Source organism: Cervus elaphus, chromosome 23 (genome assembly GCF_910594005.1).
Source record: "Cervus elaphus chromosome 23, mCerEla1.1, whole genome shotgun sequence".
In the NCBI taxonomy this organism is placed as follows: domain Eukaryota; kingdom Metazoa; phylum Chordata; class Mammalia; order Artiodactyla; family Cervidae; genus Cervus; species Cervus elaphus.
In genome coordinates this window covers 29,549,036-29,562,593 of record NC_057837.1, presented here as the reverse complement: position 1 = coordinate 29,562,593, position 13,558 = coordinate 29,549,036, and the positions used below count along the sequence as shown (strand labels likewise).

General features: G+C 40.6%; 1 protein-coding gene across 8 annotated transcripts in view; it reads right to left on the bottom strand.

Annotated features, from left to right (window-relative positions):
• Window positions 1-13,558, bottom strand: part of LOC122681692 (S-acyl fatty acid synthase thioesterase, medium chain-like) — a 39,394-nt gene that overhangs the window by 12,982 nt on the left and 12,854 nt on the right. For all 8 annotated transcript variants that reach the window (XM_043884064.1, XM_043884062.1, XM_043884060.1 and 5 more), the window contains 2 exons: window positions 11,954-12,119; window positions 7,668-7,798 (listed from right to left, as the gene is read on the bottom strand). In XM_043884064.1, coding sequence (XP_043739999.1) covers window positions 7,668-7,798; window positions 11,954-11,985 — 163 coding nt within the window. In that variant the 5' untranslated portion in view covers window positions 11,986-12,119. The remainder of the gene's footprint in view (window positions 1-7,667; window positions 7,799-11,953; window positions 12,120-13,558) is intronic.

Here is a 13,558-nt window from a genome sequence, read left to right as displayed (position 1 = left end):
CCCAGCTTGAACATCTGGAAGTTCTCGGTTCATGTGCTGTTGAAGCCTAGTTTGGAGAATTTCGAGCATTATTTTGCTAGCGTGTGAAATGAGTGCAATTGTGCGTAGTTTGAACATTCTTTGGCATTCCCTTGGTTTTGGATTGGAATGAAAACTGACCTTTTCCAGTCCTGAAGCCACTGCTGAGTTTTCCAAATTTGCTGGCATACTGAGTATAGCACTTTAACATCATCATCTTTTAGGATTTGAAACAGCTCAGTAGGAACTCCATCAGCTACACTAGCTTTGTTTGTAGTGATGCTTCCTAAGGCCCACTTGACTTTGCATTCCAGGATGTCCAGGACTCTAGGTGAGTGATCACACCATTGTGGCTTGTATCAGGAATATAAGACACCAAGTTTCCAGGGTGGCTGAGAAGGACAAGGCATTGAAGTGCCTTAAATTTATGAGAAAGGCAAATAGACCAATGGCACAGAATAGAGAGCTTAGAGATAGACGACATACGTGTGGGAACTTACTTTTTGACTGTGTTGACATTTAAAATCAGTGGGAAGGAAAGTGTAGGTCTCTGAATAACCAAGTCAGCTGATTATTAACCTAGCTCTTACATGATATAGAAAAGTCAATTCTAGCTTGAATATGACAAAATGATTCATATCAATGTATGACAAAACCCACTGGGAAAAAAAAAATTGATAGAAGAAAATATTGGCAAATAACTTGGTGACTGACAGTTAGGGTATACTTTTTACAGTAAGCCGTAAGAAGTGCAAACTTTAAGAGAGATAAACTTGACTATATTAAAATTTAAGACTTCCATGGATCAAAAGACAACATGTGAAGAAAGAAATGGCATAGACTGGGAAAGACATTTTAACCTCCACTACCTAAAAAATTAGGGTCATAAATATGTAAAGAATTTCTAGACATCAATAAAAAGAAGAGAATCAATTGGAAAAGTAAGCATAAGAATCTGATGAGAAACTCACAGGAAATGAAGCATAAATAGAAATATGAGTTTGAGCAAAATCCAGGAGATTGTGAAGGACAGGGAAGGGTGGCCTGCTGCAGGAGTCCATGGGGTGGCAAGGAGTCGGACACAACTGAGAGACTGAGCAACAGCAAGAATATATACATAAGAAAAACGCCCAGGCGCATCTATAGCAAGGATTGCTCCGTTTAAAATCAGAGGAATTTATCTTGTAATTGGAAGTTGTACCTTTTGACCACCTTCACCCCTTTCTTCCAATCACTTCTGTTCTCTGAATTTGTTCTTTTAGATTCCACATATAAGTGATACCATATAGTATTTGTCTTTCTCTGTCTGACTTATTTCACTTAGTACAATGCCCTTCAGATCCATCCATGATGTTGCAAATGGCAGGATTTCCTTCTTTTCAGCTCAGTATTAACTATTATTTCATTATCTGTCTATCTAGATATCACGTTTTCTATATCATTCATCCATCAGTGGACACTTAGGTTGCTTCCATGTCTTGGCTATTGTAAGTAATGCTCTAATGACCATGGGACGTGTAGCTATCTCTTTGAGATAACCAGTTTTGTTTCTTTCAATATATACCCAGAAGTGGAATTGCTGGATCACATGGTAGTTCTATTTTTAATTTTTTGAGGAACTTCCATACTGTTTGCCAGAGTAACTTCACTAATTCATATTCCTACCAACAGTGCTCAAGGGTTCCCTTTTCCCCGTGTCCTCATCAATGCTTTTGTCATTTTGGGAACCAGCATTTTAACAGGTGTGAGGTGATACCTTGTGGTTTTGATTTGCATTTCCCTGATGATGAGTGATGTTGAGCATCTTTTCATGTACCTGTTGGCCATGTAAGTTGTCTTTCAGAAAACATCTATTCAGTTCCTCTGTTTATTCAATTTTAAAATCATTGTTTTTTGGTATTGAGTTGTATGAGTTCCTTATATGTTTTAGCTATTAACTCCTTCTTAGGGGTTTTATTTGCAAATATTTTCTCCCATGTGGTAGGTTGCTTTTTCATTTTGCTGATTCTTTTGTGGTGCAGAAGCTTTTTAGTTTGGAGTCATCTTGTTTATTTATCTTACTTTTGTGTTTGGGCTGTAGGTGTCATCTCTGAAAAATCGTAACCAAGATTAATGTCAAGGAGCTTTTTCTTTGTTTCCTTCTAGGAGATTTATAATTTCAGGTCTTATGTTTGAGTCTTTAATTCTTTTTGAGTTAATTTTTTGAGTGAGTGATGAGAGTGGTCTAGTTTCATTCTTCTGTGAATATCCAGCTTTCCCTGCACCATTTATTGAAGAGACTGTCTTTTCTGTGGGCTTTCCTGGTGGCTCAGCTGGTAAAGAATCCACCTGCAATGCAGGAGACCTGGGTTCGATCCCTGCGTTGGGAAGACCCCCTGGAGGAGGGCATGGCAGCCCACTCCAGTATTCTGGCTGGGAGAATTCCATGGACTGTACAGTCCTTGGGGTTGCAAAGCATCCAACAAAACTGAGCGACTTTCATATCGCTCTCGTCAAATGTTTGTTGACTATGTATTTGGGAGGTTATCTCTGGACTTTCAATTCTATTGCATTTGCCTGTGTGTCTGTTTTTATGCCAAAGGATACTATTTTGATTACTATGAATACATTCTAGGGATATAATGTACAACATGGTGACTATAGTTAACAATATTGTATTGCATATTTGAAAATTGCTAAGAGAATAGATCCAAAAAATTATCACAGGAAAGATAACTGAAACTATTTAAGAGGATAGATGTTAACTAAACGTACATGATGATCATTTCACAATACATACATGTCAAGCTATGTGGTTCAGCTTAAACTTATTCACCATGTGCAGGCATGTGTGTGTGTGTGTGAGTGCGCTCAGTCACTCAGTCATGATGACTCTTTCAACCCCATGGACTGTAGCCCGCCAGGCTCCACTGTCCATGGAATTTTTTAGGCAAGAGTATTGGAGCGAGTTGCCATTTCCTCCTCCAAGGGATCTTCCCAATCCAGGGATTGAACCTGCGTCTCTTGCGTTTCCTGCCTTAGCAAATGGATTCTTTACCACTGTGCCACCTAGGAAGCCCCAAGCTTCTTCAGTCATTTACATCTCAATAACATTGGAAATAATAGAACAAAATCAGAATAATTTCATGCACAGATTGGCAAAAAATTTAAAGTCTTGGCAATAACAGTGTTGTCAAGGGTATAAAGGGATTCGAATTTTCATGTGCTGCTTTGGCAGTATAAATCTTTGCAGTTCCTTTGGAGGACAGTTTGAAGTAGAGACATTCCTATTCCAATACCCAGAAATTCCACCTTTAAGTATAGACTTTTACCCATGCATGCATGAACACATACAGTTGCCCCTTGAACAACAAGAGTTTGAACTGGGAGAGTCCACTTATATGCAGATTTTTTTTCAATAGTAAGTATACAGTACTACAAGAAATGCAGCTGGTTAATTCCACAGATGCTGAACCCTGAAAACAGAGGGCCAACTACTCATTATACATGGATTCTCAACTGTGTAGAGGTTCAGCATCCCTAACCCCTGCACTATTTAAAGGTCAACTGTATATGAGACTGCTCACAGAAGTTATTACACATAGCAGAAAAAGACCTTAATACCTATAAAGAGAAGACTAGACACATATAGTCACACAGTGGAATAATATATACGAGTTAAAAGTCAGTGAAGTAGAGAGTCACATATTCAAGGGATGAATCTCAGAAAAACAGAGGGGAAAAAAGCAAGCTTCAGAGGAACATTTACAGTATGTTACATTTATATAAAGTCAGAAAAATATGTGAAATATCTATCTTAGACTGTCAACTGTTGATTGAAAACCTCATACGAAATTACCTTCAATAATTTGTAAAATATATTTATATATTAGTAACAGGGCTCTCTTCTTCTAGTGCATGGGTTTTGGGGAGACCTCCATGGCAGAGTGTTGGTACCTGGAAATGGAGAGAAAGGGGCTTGGAAAGCATGAGGGAGCAGAGTTGTAGTGGCTGAGAAAGGCACCTTGGAAAGGGAGGAACATCCCTTGGAGGCCTGATGGCAAAAATAAAGAAGGAAGTGACTGGAGATAAGAGCCCCACAGATGCCAGGTAGCATCAAAGAATCAGAAGAATGAACCCCCCCCAACTCCACAGTGTCCTTTATTTATAAACTGCACTTCACTTATAGTGACAGAAGAGGGCACCCTTGAACTAATAAACAGAGTAAGCAACTAATTGCCTCGGGCTACCCCCTGCTGACGGAGAAGGCAATGGCACCCCACTCCAGTACTCTTGCCTGGAGAATCCCATGGACGGAGGAGCCTGGTAGGCTGCAGTCCATGGGGTCGCGAAGAGTCGGACACGACTGAGAGACTTCACTTTCACTTTTCACTTTCGTGCATTGGAGAAGGAAATGGCAACCCACTCCAGTGTTTTTGCCTGGAGAATCCCAGGGACGGGGGAGCCTGGTGGGCTGCCGTCTATGGGGTTGCACAGACGGAAGCGACTTAGCAGCAGCAGCAGCACCCCCTGCTGAATGACCTGGGTGGTTTTTCGTTTTTTCATACAGGATTTTTTTTTTTTTTTTTTAATTTCTGGGGTAGTTTAAACTCATACATGGTTCAATATTCAAGAGGTACAAAAAGGCTTGCAATGCAAGAATCTCTCCAAATCTTGCTCTTAGCCACCTAGTTATCCAGCTGCTGCTGCTAAGGGCAATCAAAGGTATCAATTATTAATATAAGCCTTGAAAGGTATTTTATGCATATGTTAAATGCAAGTTCATTTCCTTCCTCATCCCCTCCTTACAAAAATGTAGTGTATGAGTCCCACTGTTTAAGAACATGAGTTTATTCCTCAAAACATCTCAAAGTTCCAGAATGACCTGTTTTTGTGGGTCAGGAAAATCCAACATACTTCATCATGAGTAGAAGCATAACACACAAAACAAAGTAAGAGTCAAACTTTTTCAGCTAATGATTGAAGATGCTTTTTAAAAAGCTCACAAAGCAAAGCAAACAATACAAAACTCTAATATAAATTCAAATGAGAAATTGCAGACATGAAAAAACACTATAACTCAGAAATTGAAAATCCTGAACAGAAATAGTCAGACAGTTGCACAAAGGGGTGACAGAATACTGGAAAGAAATTGATTAAAGGGACAAAAATTATTTTTAAAATGACTGAATGTTGTCTGCGAGGTAATAGATGCAATGTATTTAAATGGATATGGAGGACAGGAATAAAAGAGCTGGGAATAAGAAAACAAAGAAAAAAGGAAAAGAGCCCAAAAGAAGGTGATAATCACAAAAGTCAGAAAGTGTTCCAACACAGGAACAAATGGTGACTCTCAAGAAAGGTAAACAAACTAAAATACTGGTAAAGAACTAATATTTGAAATTATAATCCATGTAAATGTCCCTGAAATATAATGACATGAAACTGTGTGTTGAAGATAATTGAGGAAACTGGGTGAGGCATAGTTGAGAACAACTTTGCAACTTTTCCATAAATCTAAACCATTTTAAAAAATAGTTGTATTTTTAAAAGATTAACAGAGATCTTAATCAAAAGTAAAAATAAAATCTGAAGCAAATATTTCAAAAAGTAGTATTGAAAAGGCAGTAGTAATTGATACTTGATGGTTTCTTAGACTACGCTATTGAACCAACTTTCCAGGATCTAGGACCTAGAGAGTGTCATCTCTAGTGAGGATAACGCTTACTTACTTGAGACACTTCACTCAGAGATTGTCGTCTTCCCTGGTAGGGGAGATGACAATCTCTGAGTGAAGTCAGACACAGGAAGACAAATATATGGTATTGCTTATATGTGAAATCTAAAAAACTATAAATGAACTTATTTACAAAACAGATGTGGAGTCACAGATGGAAAAAATAAACTTACCAAGGGATAAGAGGGCTATAAACTGGGAGACTGGGGTTGACATGTATACACTACTAAATATAAAATAAGTAACTAATAAGAACCTGCTGTATAGCACGGAGACCTCTACTCAATACTCTGTAATAGCCTATATGTGAAAAGAGTCTATAAAAAAAGAAAAGAGTCCATATAGGTATAACTGAGTCCCTTTGCTACACAGCTGAAACTAACACAGCATTGTAAATCAACTATAATCCAATAAAAAAATTTTTTTAATGTCTTACAGCAGAAAAATCCTCTCATTGAACAGGTAGGGAAGCTGAATAACACGCACGCACAGTACCTGTTTGAAGGCATCATTGAACTGCTGGGGCAACCTGGACCTCCCTGAAGAGAGGAAAACTCTGGAGAAGTGAAGTGCAATTTCTCCAGCCTCTTTCCTGCTATAGAGATATGTCAATTACCTGGTACAGGTTGCAAGTTCTAGACTGCAGGTGGAGGTCTACTTTTTCTTTTTAAGTTTCTGTTAGAATATAATTGCTTTACTTTTAAGAGGCCAAGAAGTCAGCAGCACTGTATATATTCCCACAGGGCTAGAGAGGGAAAAGTTGGAAAAGTGCAAGTCGCTCAGTCGTGTCTGACTCTTTGCAACCCCATGGACTATATGATCCATGGAATTCTCCAGGCCAGAATACTGGAGTGGGTAGCCTTTCCCTTCTCCAGGGGATCTTCCCAACCCAGCGATTGAACCCAGGTCTCCTGCATTGCAGGTGGATTCTCTACCAGCTGAGCCAAAAGCTGGAAAACAGTGCTGTAACGTCAGCCAAGAATTAGATGCTGTGACCTCAGATATAAGGGACTTCCGTGGTGGGTTAGACTATAAACCATCTATTGCAAGGTAGGAGATCTGGGTCTGATCCCTGGGTGAGGAAGATCCCCTGGAGAAGAAAATGGCAACCCACTCCAGTATTCTCACCTAAAGAATCTCATAAACAGAGGAACCTGGCAGACTACAGTCCATGGGGGTCCCAAAGAGTTGGACACAACTGAGCGACTTACAGTTTCAGAGAGGTAAGAGGTACAGTGTTTTGTCCCTCAAGGCTTTTGACTTATCTTAAGCTACCCATGTCCGGGAATAAGAAAATATAATCAGAAAATGACTTAAAAGAAGAGTGGTGTTTAATTCACTTTCATGCTGCTGTGAGAAAAAAAATTCAAGTTCACAGTCCACCAATAAGAAAGTACCTGGGACAGGGGCTTTCCAGGTGGCTCAGTGGTAAAGAATCCACTTGCCAATGCATGAGACGCGGGTTCGATCTCTGGGTCAGGAAGATCTTTTGGAGAAGGAAATAGCAATCTATTTCAGTATTCTTGCCTGGGTAATCCCATGGACAGAGGCTGATGGGCTGCAGTCCATGGAATCGCAAAAGAGTCAGACATGACTTAGAGACTCAACAACAACAACAATAAAAAAGGAAAGAAAGAAAATTCCTAAGACAGACAGGGTAATAGACAGAGAGACAAGGGGCGTAAAAAAGTTGAACAGAGTCTGAACAGAATCTCAGTGACCTATTGGCCTTAACAAATGGTATAACATGTTTAATTCGGTAACAGAAGATAGCAGAATTTCTTACTCTGGAAGTAGAAAAATGACAAAATTGCTCTTATTGAAGAGCAATCTTGAGTGTCTATTAATATTAACTATCCCCCAGTAAGGAAATCTGTATTGTTTGTATGTGCATGTTATCTGACCGTGCAAATTGCTGTAAAAGTTCACATACCTTCCACGGAATTAGGAATATCTTGGCCCCATTTGGCAAAGAAATTGGAGCCACCTCCTCCCCAAGGAAAGCAAACCAGCCTAAAAAGTGCATTACGATTCTGGTATAAGCAGTTCACAACTTTTTCATTCCTAGGGAGAAAATTCAAATATTTAACATGATGTAAAGTAAGTCCACCTGTCCTAACTGATTTAGGTGTGTTTTAACAGAAATTTTTATTCATTATAAGGAGACTGTATTCATATATAAAGGGATCACCTTTTTTTTTTCCCAACAAGAACAGCCAAAAAAATTTTTCGTGGATTCATTTTTAACAGTTAGTATATATAAACTTTGATAGATGTAAGTGAAATAGTCAAGTATCTATATGTAATATTTAGGAAATACATTTCATATGCACATTTAAAAGGGATAGACATGCTCATTTAGAAATCACCTTTTTCCCAATTCAGGGAATACTTGTATCTACACAGTTTTATCTCAATGTCTTCATGATTTCAGGTCATCTGTAAGTTTTCCAAAGCATGTAATTTTCACTCCCTTCTGAGTGTTAATTAAATACACCTTTTTGTATCTGCATATAATCATTGGAAATTTCACCACAGTGTCCAAATATCCTTCCACCTAGTATTCCAGATAATTGCTTTTTAAAAAATTCAATATATATATATTCAATATAAATATATGTACAAAACATTCAATATATATACGTTTGCATCATCCATAATTTAAACACTTCCTGTAAAGTCTTCACGTTGATCATTAAATTATTTACAAAGTTATATAGTCTTGCCAAATGTGAGATAATCAACCCTACTATCATGATTAAATCTCTCTTGCCTCTCTCTTTTTTAAGTTCCCATTTAGTCAGTTGATCTCTGTGCTGTGTTGTGCTTAGTCACTCAGTCATGTCTGACTCTTTGTGACCCCATGGACTGTCACCCTCCAAGCTCCTCTGTCCATGGGGATTTTCCAGGCAAGAATACTGGAGTGGGTTGCCATGCCCTCCTCCAGGGGATCTTCCCAACTCAGGGACTGAACCCAGGTCTCCTGCATTGCAGGTGGGTTCTTTACCAGCTGAGCCACCAGAGAAGCCCAAGAATACTGGAGTGGGCAGCCTATCCCTCCTCCAGGGGATCTTCCCAACCCAGGAATTGAACCAGGGTCTCCTGCATTGCAGGTGGATTCTTTACCAGCTGAACTACCAGGGACGCACCCCCAGTTGATCTCTACAAGCATCCAAAACTAACAATGATTGAGATTTTGTCAGGTTTACATGTATTCCTTAAAGAGGATTTTGGTTTTCATGATAAAAATAATAGAACGCTACTAATTATGAGAAACTTTACACAAACTTAAGCATAAGTTAAAACCTTTCTTGGGGGGAAGAATAACTTATGGAGAAAAACTCCTTGGCTTGTATTAGGGCATTTATGTTAATAACAGCTAATTTAAAGAGAAAAAAGGGCATTTTTTTTTAAAGGTTTTTTAATGTGGGCCATTTTTAAAGTCTTGATTGAACTTGTTACAGTATGTTTTTTATGTTTTGGTTTTTTGGCAGCCATGGGACATGTGGGATCTTAGCTCCCTGACCAGGGATCAGGCCCACTGCACTGGAAGGCAGTGTCTTAACTACTGGATGGTCAGGGAAGTCCCCTCAAAGGGGTAATTTTAATGTTTTCTTTTGAAGAGGGACATTTTGTACTTGAGGCTACATTCCTTCTAACTAAAGGAGATCAATCCTGAGTGTTCATTGGAAGGAGTGATGTTGAAGCTGAAACTCCAATACTTTGGCCACCTGATGCGAAGAGCTGACTCATTTGAAAAGACCCTGATGCTGGGCAAGTTTGAGGGCAGGAGGAGAAGGGGATGACAGAGGATGAGATGGTTGGATGGCATCATCGACTCGATGGACATGGGTTTGGGTGGACTCCGGGAGTTGGTGATGGACAGGGAGGCCTGGTGTGCTGCAGTTCATGGGATCGCAAAGAGTCGGACACGACTGAGCGACTGAACTGAACTGAAATGATTATCAGCAAACTCACTGACCATGGATCAGCCCTAAATAAGAGCTTCATAGCTATCAACCATTTACTGGAAAAACACTAGAGTCATTTTTTAAAGGAGTACAAAACCTTCCATAGTGCCTTCCACAGTTTGGTAAAAACTGCATAGCTAATGGGTGAGTTTTCTGAATCTTATTTCTGGAAGCTATTGAAGAGTCTAGAAAAATGACTTGAATTCAACATTACTTTAAAACAAGTCCATATTTTTTAAAGCCAAGGAGCCCTACTTCAGTCTATTTCAATGACTTGCATTCTCATGAACAAATATATCAGAATAAGTATAGCCTTGCCATACCTGAAGACTATGTAATCAGCAGAAGTAGTTCTGCTGATTACAGGAGTTCTATAAGGAAAACAATACAAAGCCATAAACACAAAATTAGGTTTAGACACTTTGATCATTGCTGTTTTTTTTAGTTGCTAAGTCATTTCCAACTCTGCAACCCCGTGGGCTATAGCCCTCCAGACTCCTCTGTCCATGGGATTTCTCAGGCAAGAATACTGGGTTACCATTTCCTTCTCCTGGAGATCTTCCCCACCCAGGGATCAAACCTGTGTCTCCTGTGTTGGCAGTCAGATTCTTTACCACTGAGCCACCAGCGAAACCGTTTGATCATTAGTTTCAAGATAAAACCACCTTTCTTTGCCTTGGGGGTGGGGGTAGGAGCTGCTCTTCACTTATTTAGAGCCGGGCCAGTGTCGCAGTGGGTCCTCAGAACCCACATTGATGGGGTGCCTACCCTCCACAGCAAACCCACGGTGAAGATCTCACAAGAAGGTAGTGCCTGGGAGGGTATTGCTCATTGCTGTGAAGCCTGGACAGTTAGCAGAACATTCTCATTCTTGGGCTCTTGCCTGTCCTCTGCCTCCGTCCAATCTCCTGTGTCTCCTGAGAAAAACAGACGCAGACCAAGAAAAGCTAACCTTCCCAAGCCAATCCTCTGGGTGGAAGCCTTCTGCCTGCACTTGCCTTCTCTTTGTCTTCCCCTTCTTCAGTTTTGGTTTCGGTTAAATCATAAAATTCTAAGACTTTAGAGTTGAGAGGTATTAGAGCAATCATTTAACCCACTATCAACAGCCTGATAGCTCAGTTGGTAAAGAATCCACCTGCAATACAGGAGACCCAGGTTTGATTCCTGAGTGGGGAAGACCTGCTGGAGAAGGGATAGGCTCACTCCAGTATTCTTGGGTTTCCCTTGTAGCTCAGCTGGTAAAGAATCCTCTCACAATGTGAGAGACCTGGGTTCGATCGCTGGGTTGGGAAGATCCCCTAGAGATGGGGAAGGCTACCCACTCCAGTACTCTGGCCTAGAGAATTCCATGGACTCTGTAGTCCATGGGGTCACAAAGAGTCAGACACGACTGAGCGACTTTCACTTTCAACAGCCTAGTGACTAAGGCTGTGGAAACAAAGAGATCTGAATTCAAATCCGTTGATATGACATTAGGAAAATGACCTGAGTGACTGAAAATCTCAATGTCCCCATCTATAAAATGAGGACAATCATAGCGTCTTCCTTACACTTTGATAAAATGTCTCAAAAATACTCAGCATGGTTTTAGGAACCCACAAAACAAAAATGAATGTTTTCTATTAATCCTGGTTTGACAGTTGGAGAAATTGAGGTCAAGAGATGTTAGGTTACTCACCCAGGGTCACCCGGCCAGTGACAAGTCAGGAATTAGAACACAAGTCCTGTTTATCCTAAGAGCTATTTCCCCACTTTATCCTTCTTCTTGTTTTCTCAGCATCAACAAGCAACAAGTGGACCCATAAGTGGCAGGGAGTGGATAGCATACCTGGGAGGCTTCAGATGACAGAGCCAGGGACACAGACGTCTACTCTACTTCTGGATGTAAATGGAATCTTACTTTCACATTTGTAGCCAAGTCATGGATTTACAGTTTCACATTAAGCTCACCACCAAGTCAGTACCATTTTACACAGTGAGTAGTTGGTACCATTTACTATACCTTACAGGACTTCCCTAGCGGTCCAGTGGTTAAGACTCTGCACTTCCAGTGCAGGGTTCGGTCCCTTGTTGGGGAAACTAGGATCCCACATGGTGTGGCAAAAACACAAATACCTTGCACTAGGGAGAATGGCCATCAAATGAGGTCTCTCTGAGAAGCCCCTTCCCATGTAAAAGGGCAACCTCCAGAGGCAGAGTATTAGAGCACCTGGGATTGGAAAAACCCAGACTGCACACAGTGACATACCTGATTGTCTCAGCTTTGTCTCTGCTCTCCATTTGTTGAGGAAATGGTACAAAATTGCTGCTCTCAGGAACTTTCTGGCCAGTGCCAAATTCAATACCTCTTTGGATATAAAACCTCTGATCAGCCTCGAGCACACTTTGAAATCTGTTGATTATTGCTCCAAGCCCTATTTGAAAAAAAGAAAAAAAAGAGGAGAAGAAATGGATTAGAAGCAACATGACAGATGTTATGTTGGAGTCGCCTGCCTCAGCTCACATTCAATCATCAGTAAGTGTTTCCATTAGCTGAACCCCTGGCTAGGACAGAGAAAGACAAAGATGCAACATTTCTAAAACTCTAGCTAGTAAATGCCCTGCAGCCAAATCAAACCAAGAACACTCAATACTGACTAGAAAATTGGGGTCTGAGGAGAGGTTTGAGTTTAAAATATTGGTGTCTTCATTTTCTAGATATTTACAAAATTTTAAAACTTAAGGAAGAATTAGGAGGTCTTAGAAAAACTTTACTGCTAATACCAAACTTCTGGGACGTCCCTGCTAGCTCAGTGGCTAAGAAACCACTTCCAAAGCAGGGGACATGGGTTCAACCCCTGGTCTGGAAAGATTCTATCTGCCATGGAGCATCTAAGCCCATGCCCCACAACTGCTGAGCCCGTGTGCCTAGATCCTGTGCTCCCCAACAAGAGAGGCCACTGCAACAAGAAGCCCATGCACCGCAACAAAGAGTAGCCCCCACTCACTGCAACTAAAAAAATCGCACACACAGCAATGAAGACCAGTGCAACCAAAAATAAACAAATAAATAAAAAATGAAATATCAAACTTCCAACTCTGCAAGCTACAAATATTCAGAAAAGAAAGGAAGAATAATTACCCCCCCTAGTGGACTTTATCCTTTTACTTCCTAGAAGCTCCTTGAATCATGTCAAGGCCCTGGATCACTCAGCTGTGAGCCTCAGGAGTGTTCCCCGGAGACCAGGCTGATCTCTCAGTGTGCTGACTTCTTATAGTGCAGTGCAGAGCACCTGGAGGAACTGAAAGACCTGCTTAACTAGGGGAAGAGAGTTCCTGGCGGTGGGGATCAGCTTGTCACTCAGGTTGTTTTCTTAGTAAGAATGGCCTGGAGAAATTACAAATTCTCAAAAAACACCCCACCTGTATGATTCATTAGGATTCCACTGACTCCTTAAGTAAGGACATAAAATGCCAGAAGAGACGGCTTTGTCTACCAAGAAAAATTGGCAATCAGAGGTTGGATGCATATTTTTTGTGTTTATGACTGAAGGCTGTTACTGAGGGCTACAGAACGGCAGTAAAATGAGGCTAAATTCCACCAGCTGTTTTTAATAGAAATAAGTAAAACCTATTCTTCTTTCTGATATCATCTTATTTTTGACTTGGCACATTATAGGCAGGAGAAGTGTTTACTTTTACTTAATAGGTCTTCCCTGGTGGTCCAGTGGTTGAGAATTTGCCTACAAATACAGGGGACATGGGTTCAGTCTCTGGTCCAGGAAGATCCCACATGCCACAGAGCAGCTAAGCCTGTGTGCCGCCGGTGCCAAAGCCTGCACACGCTAGAGTCTGCTCCACAACAACAGAAACC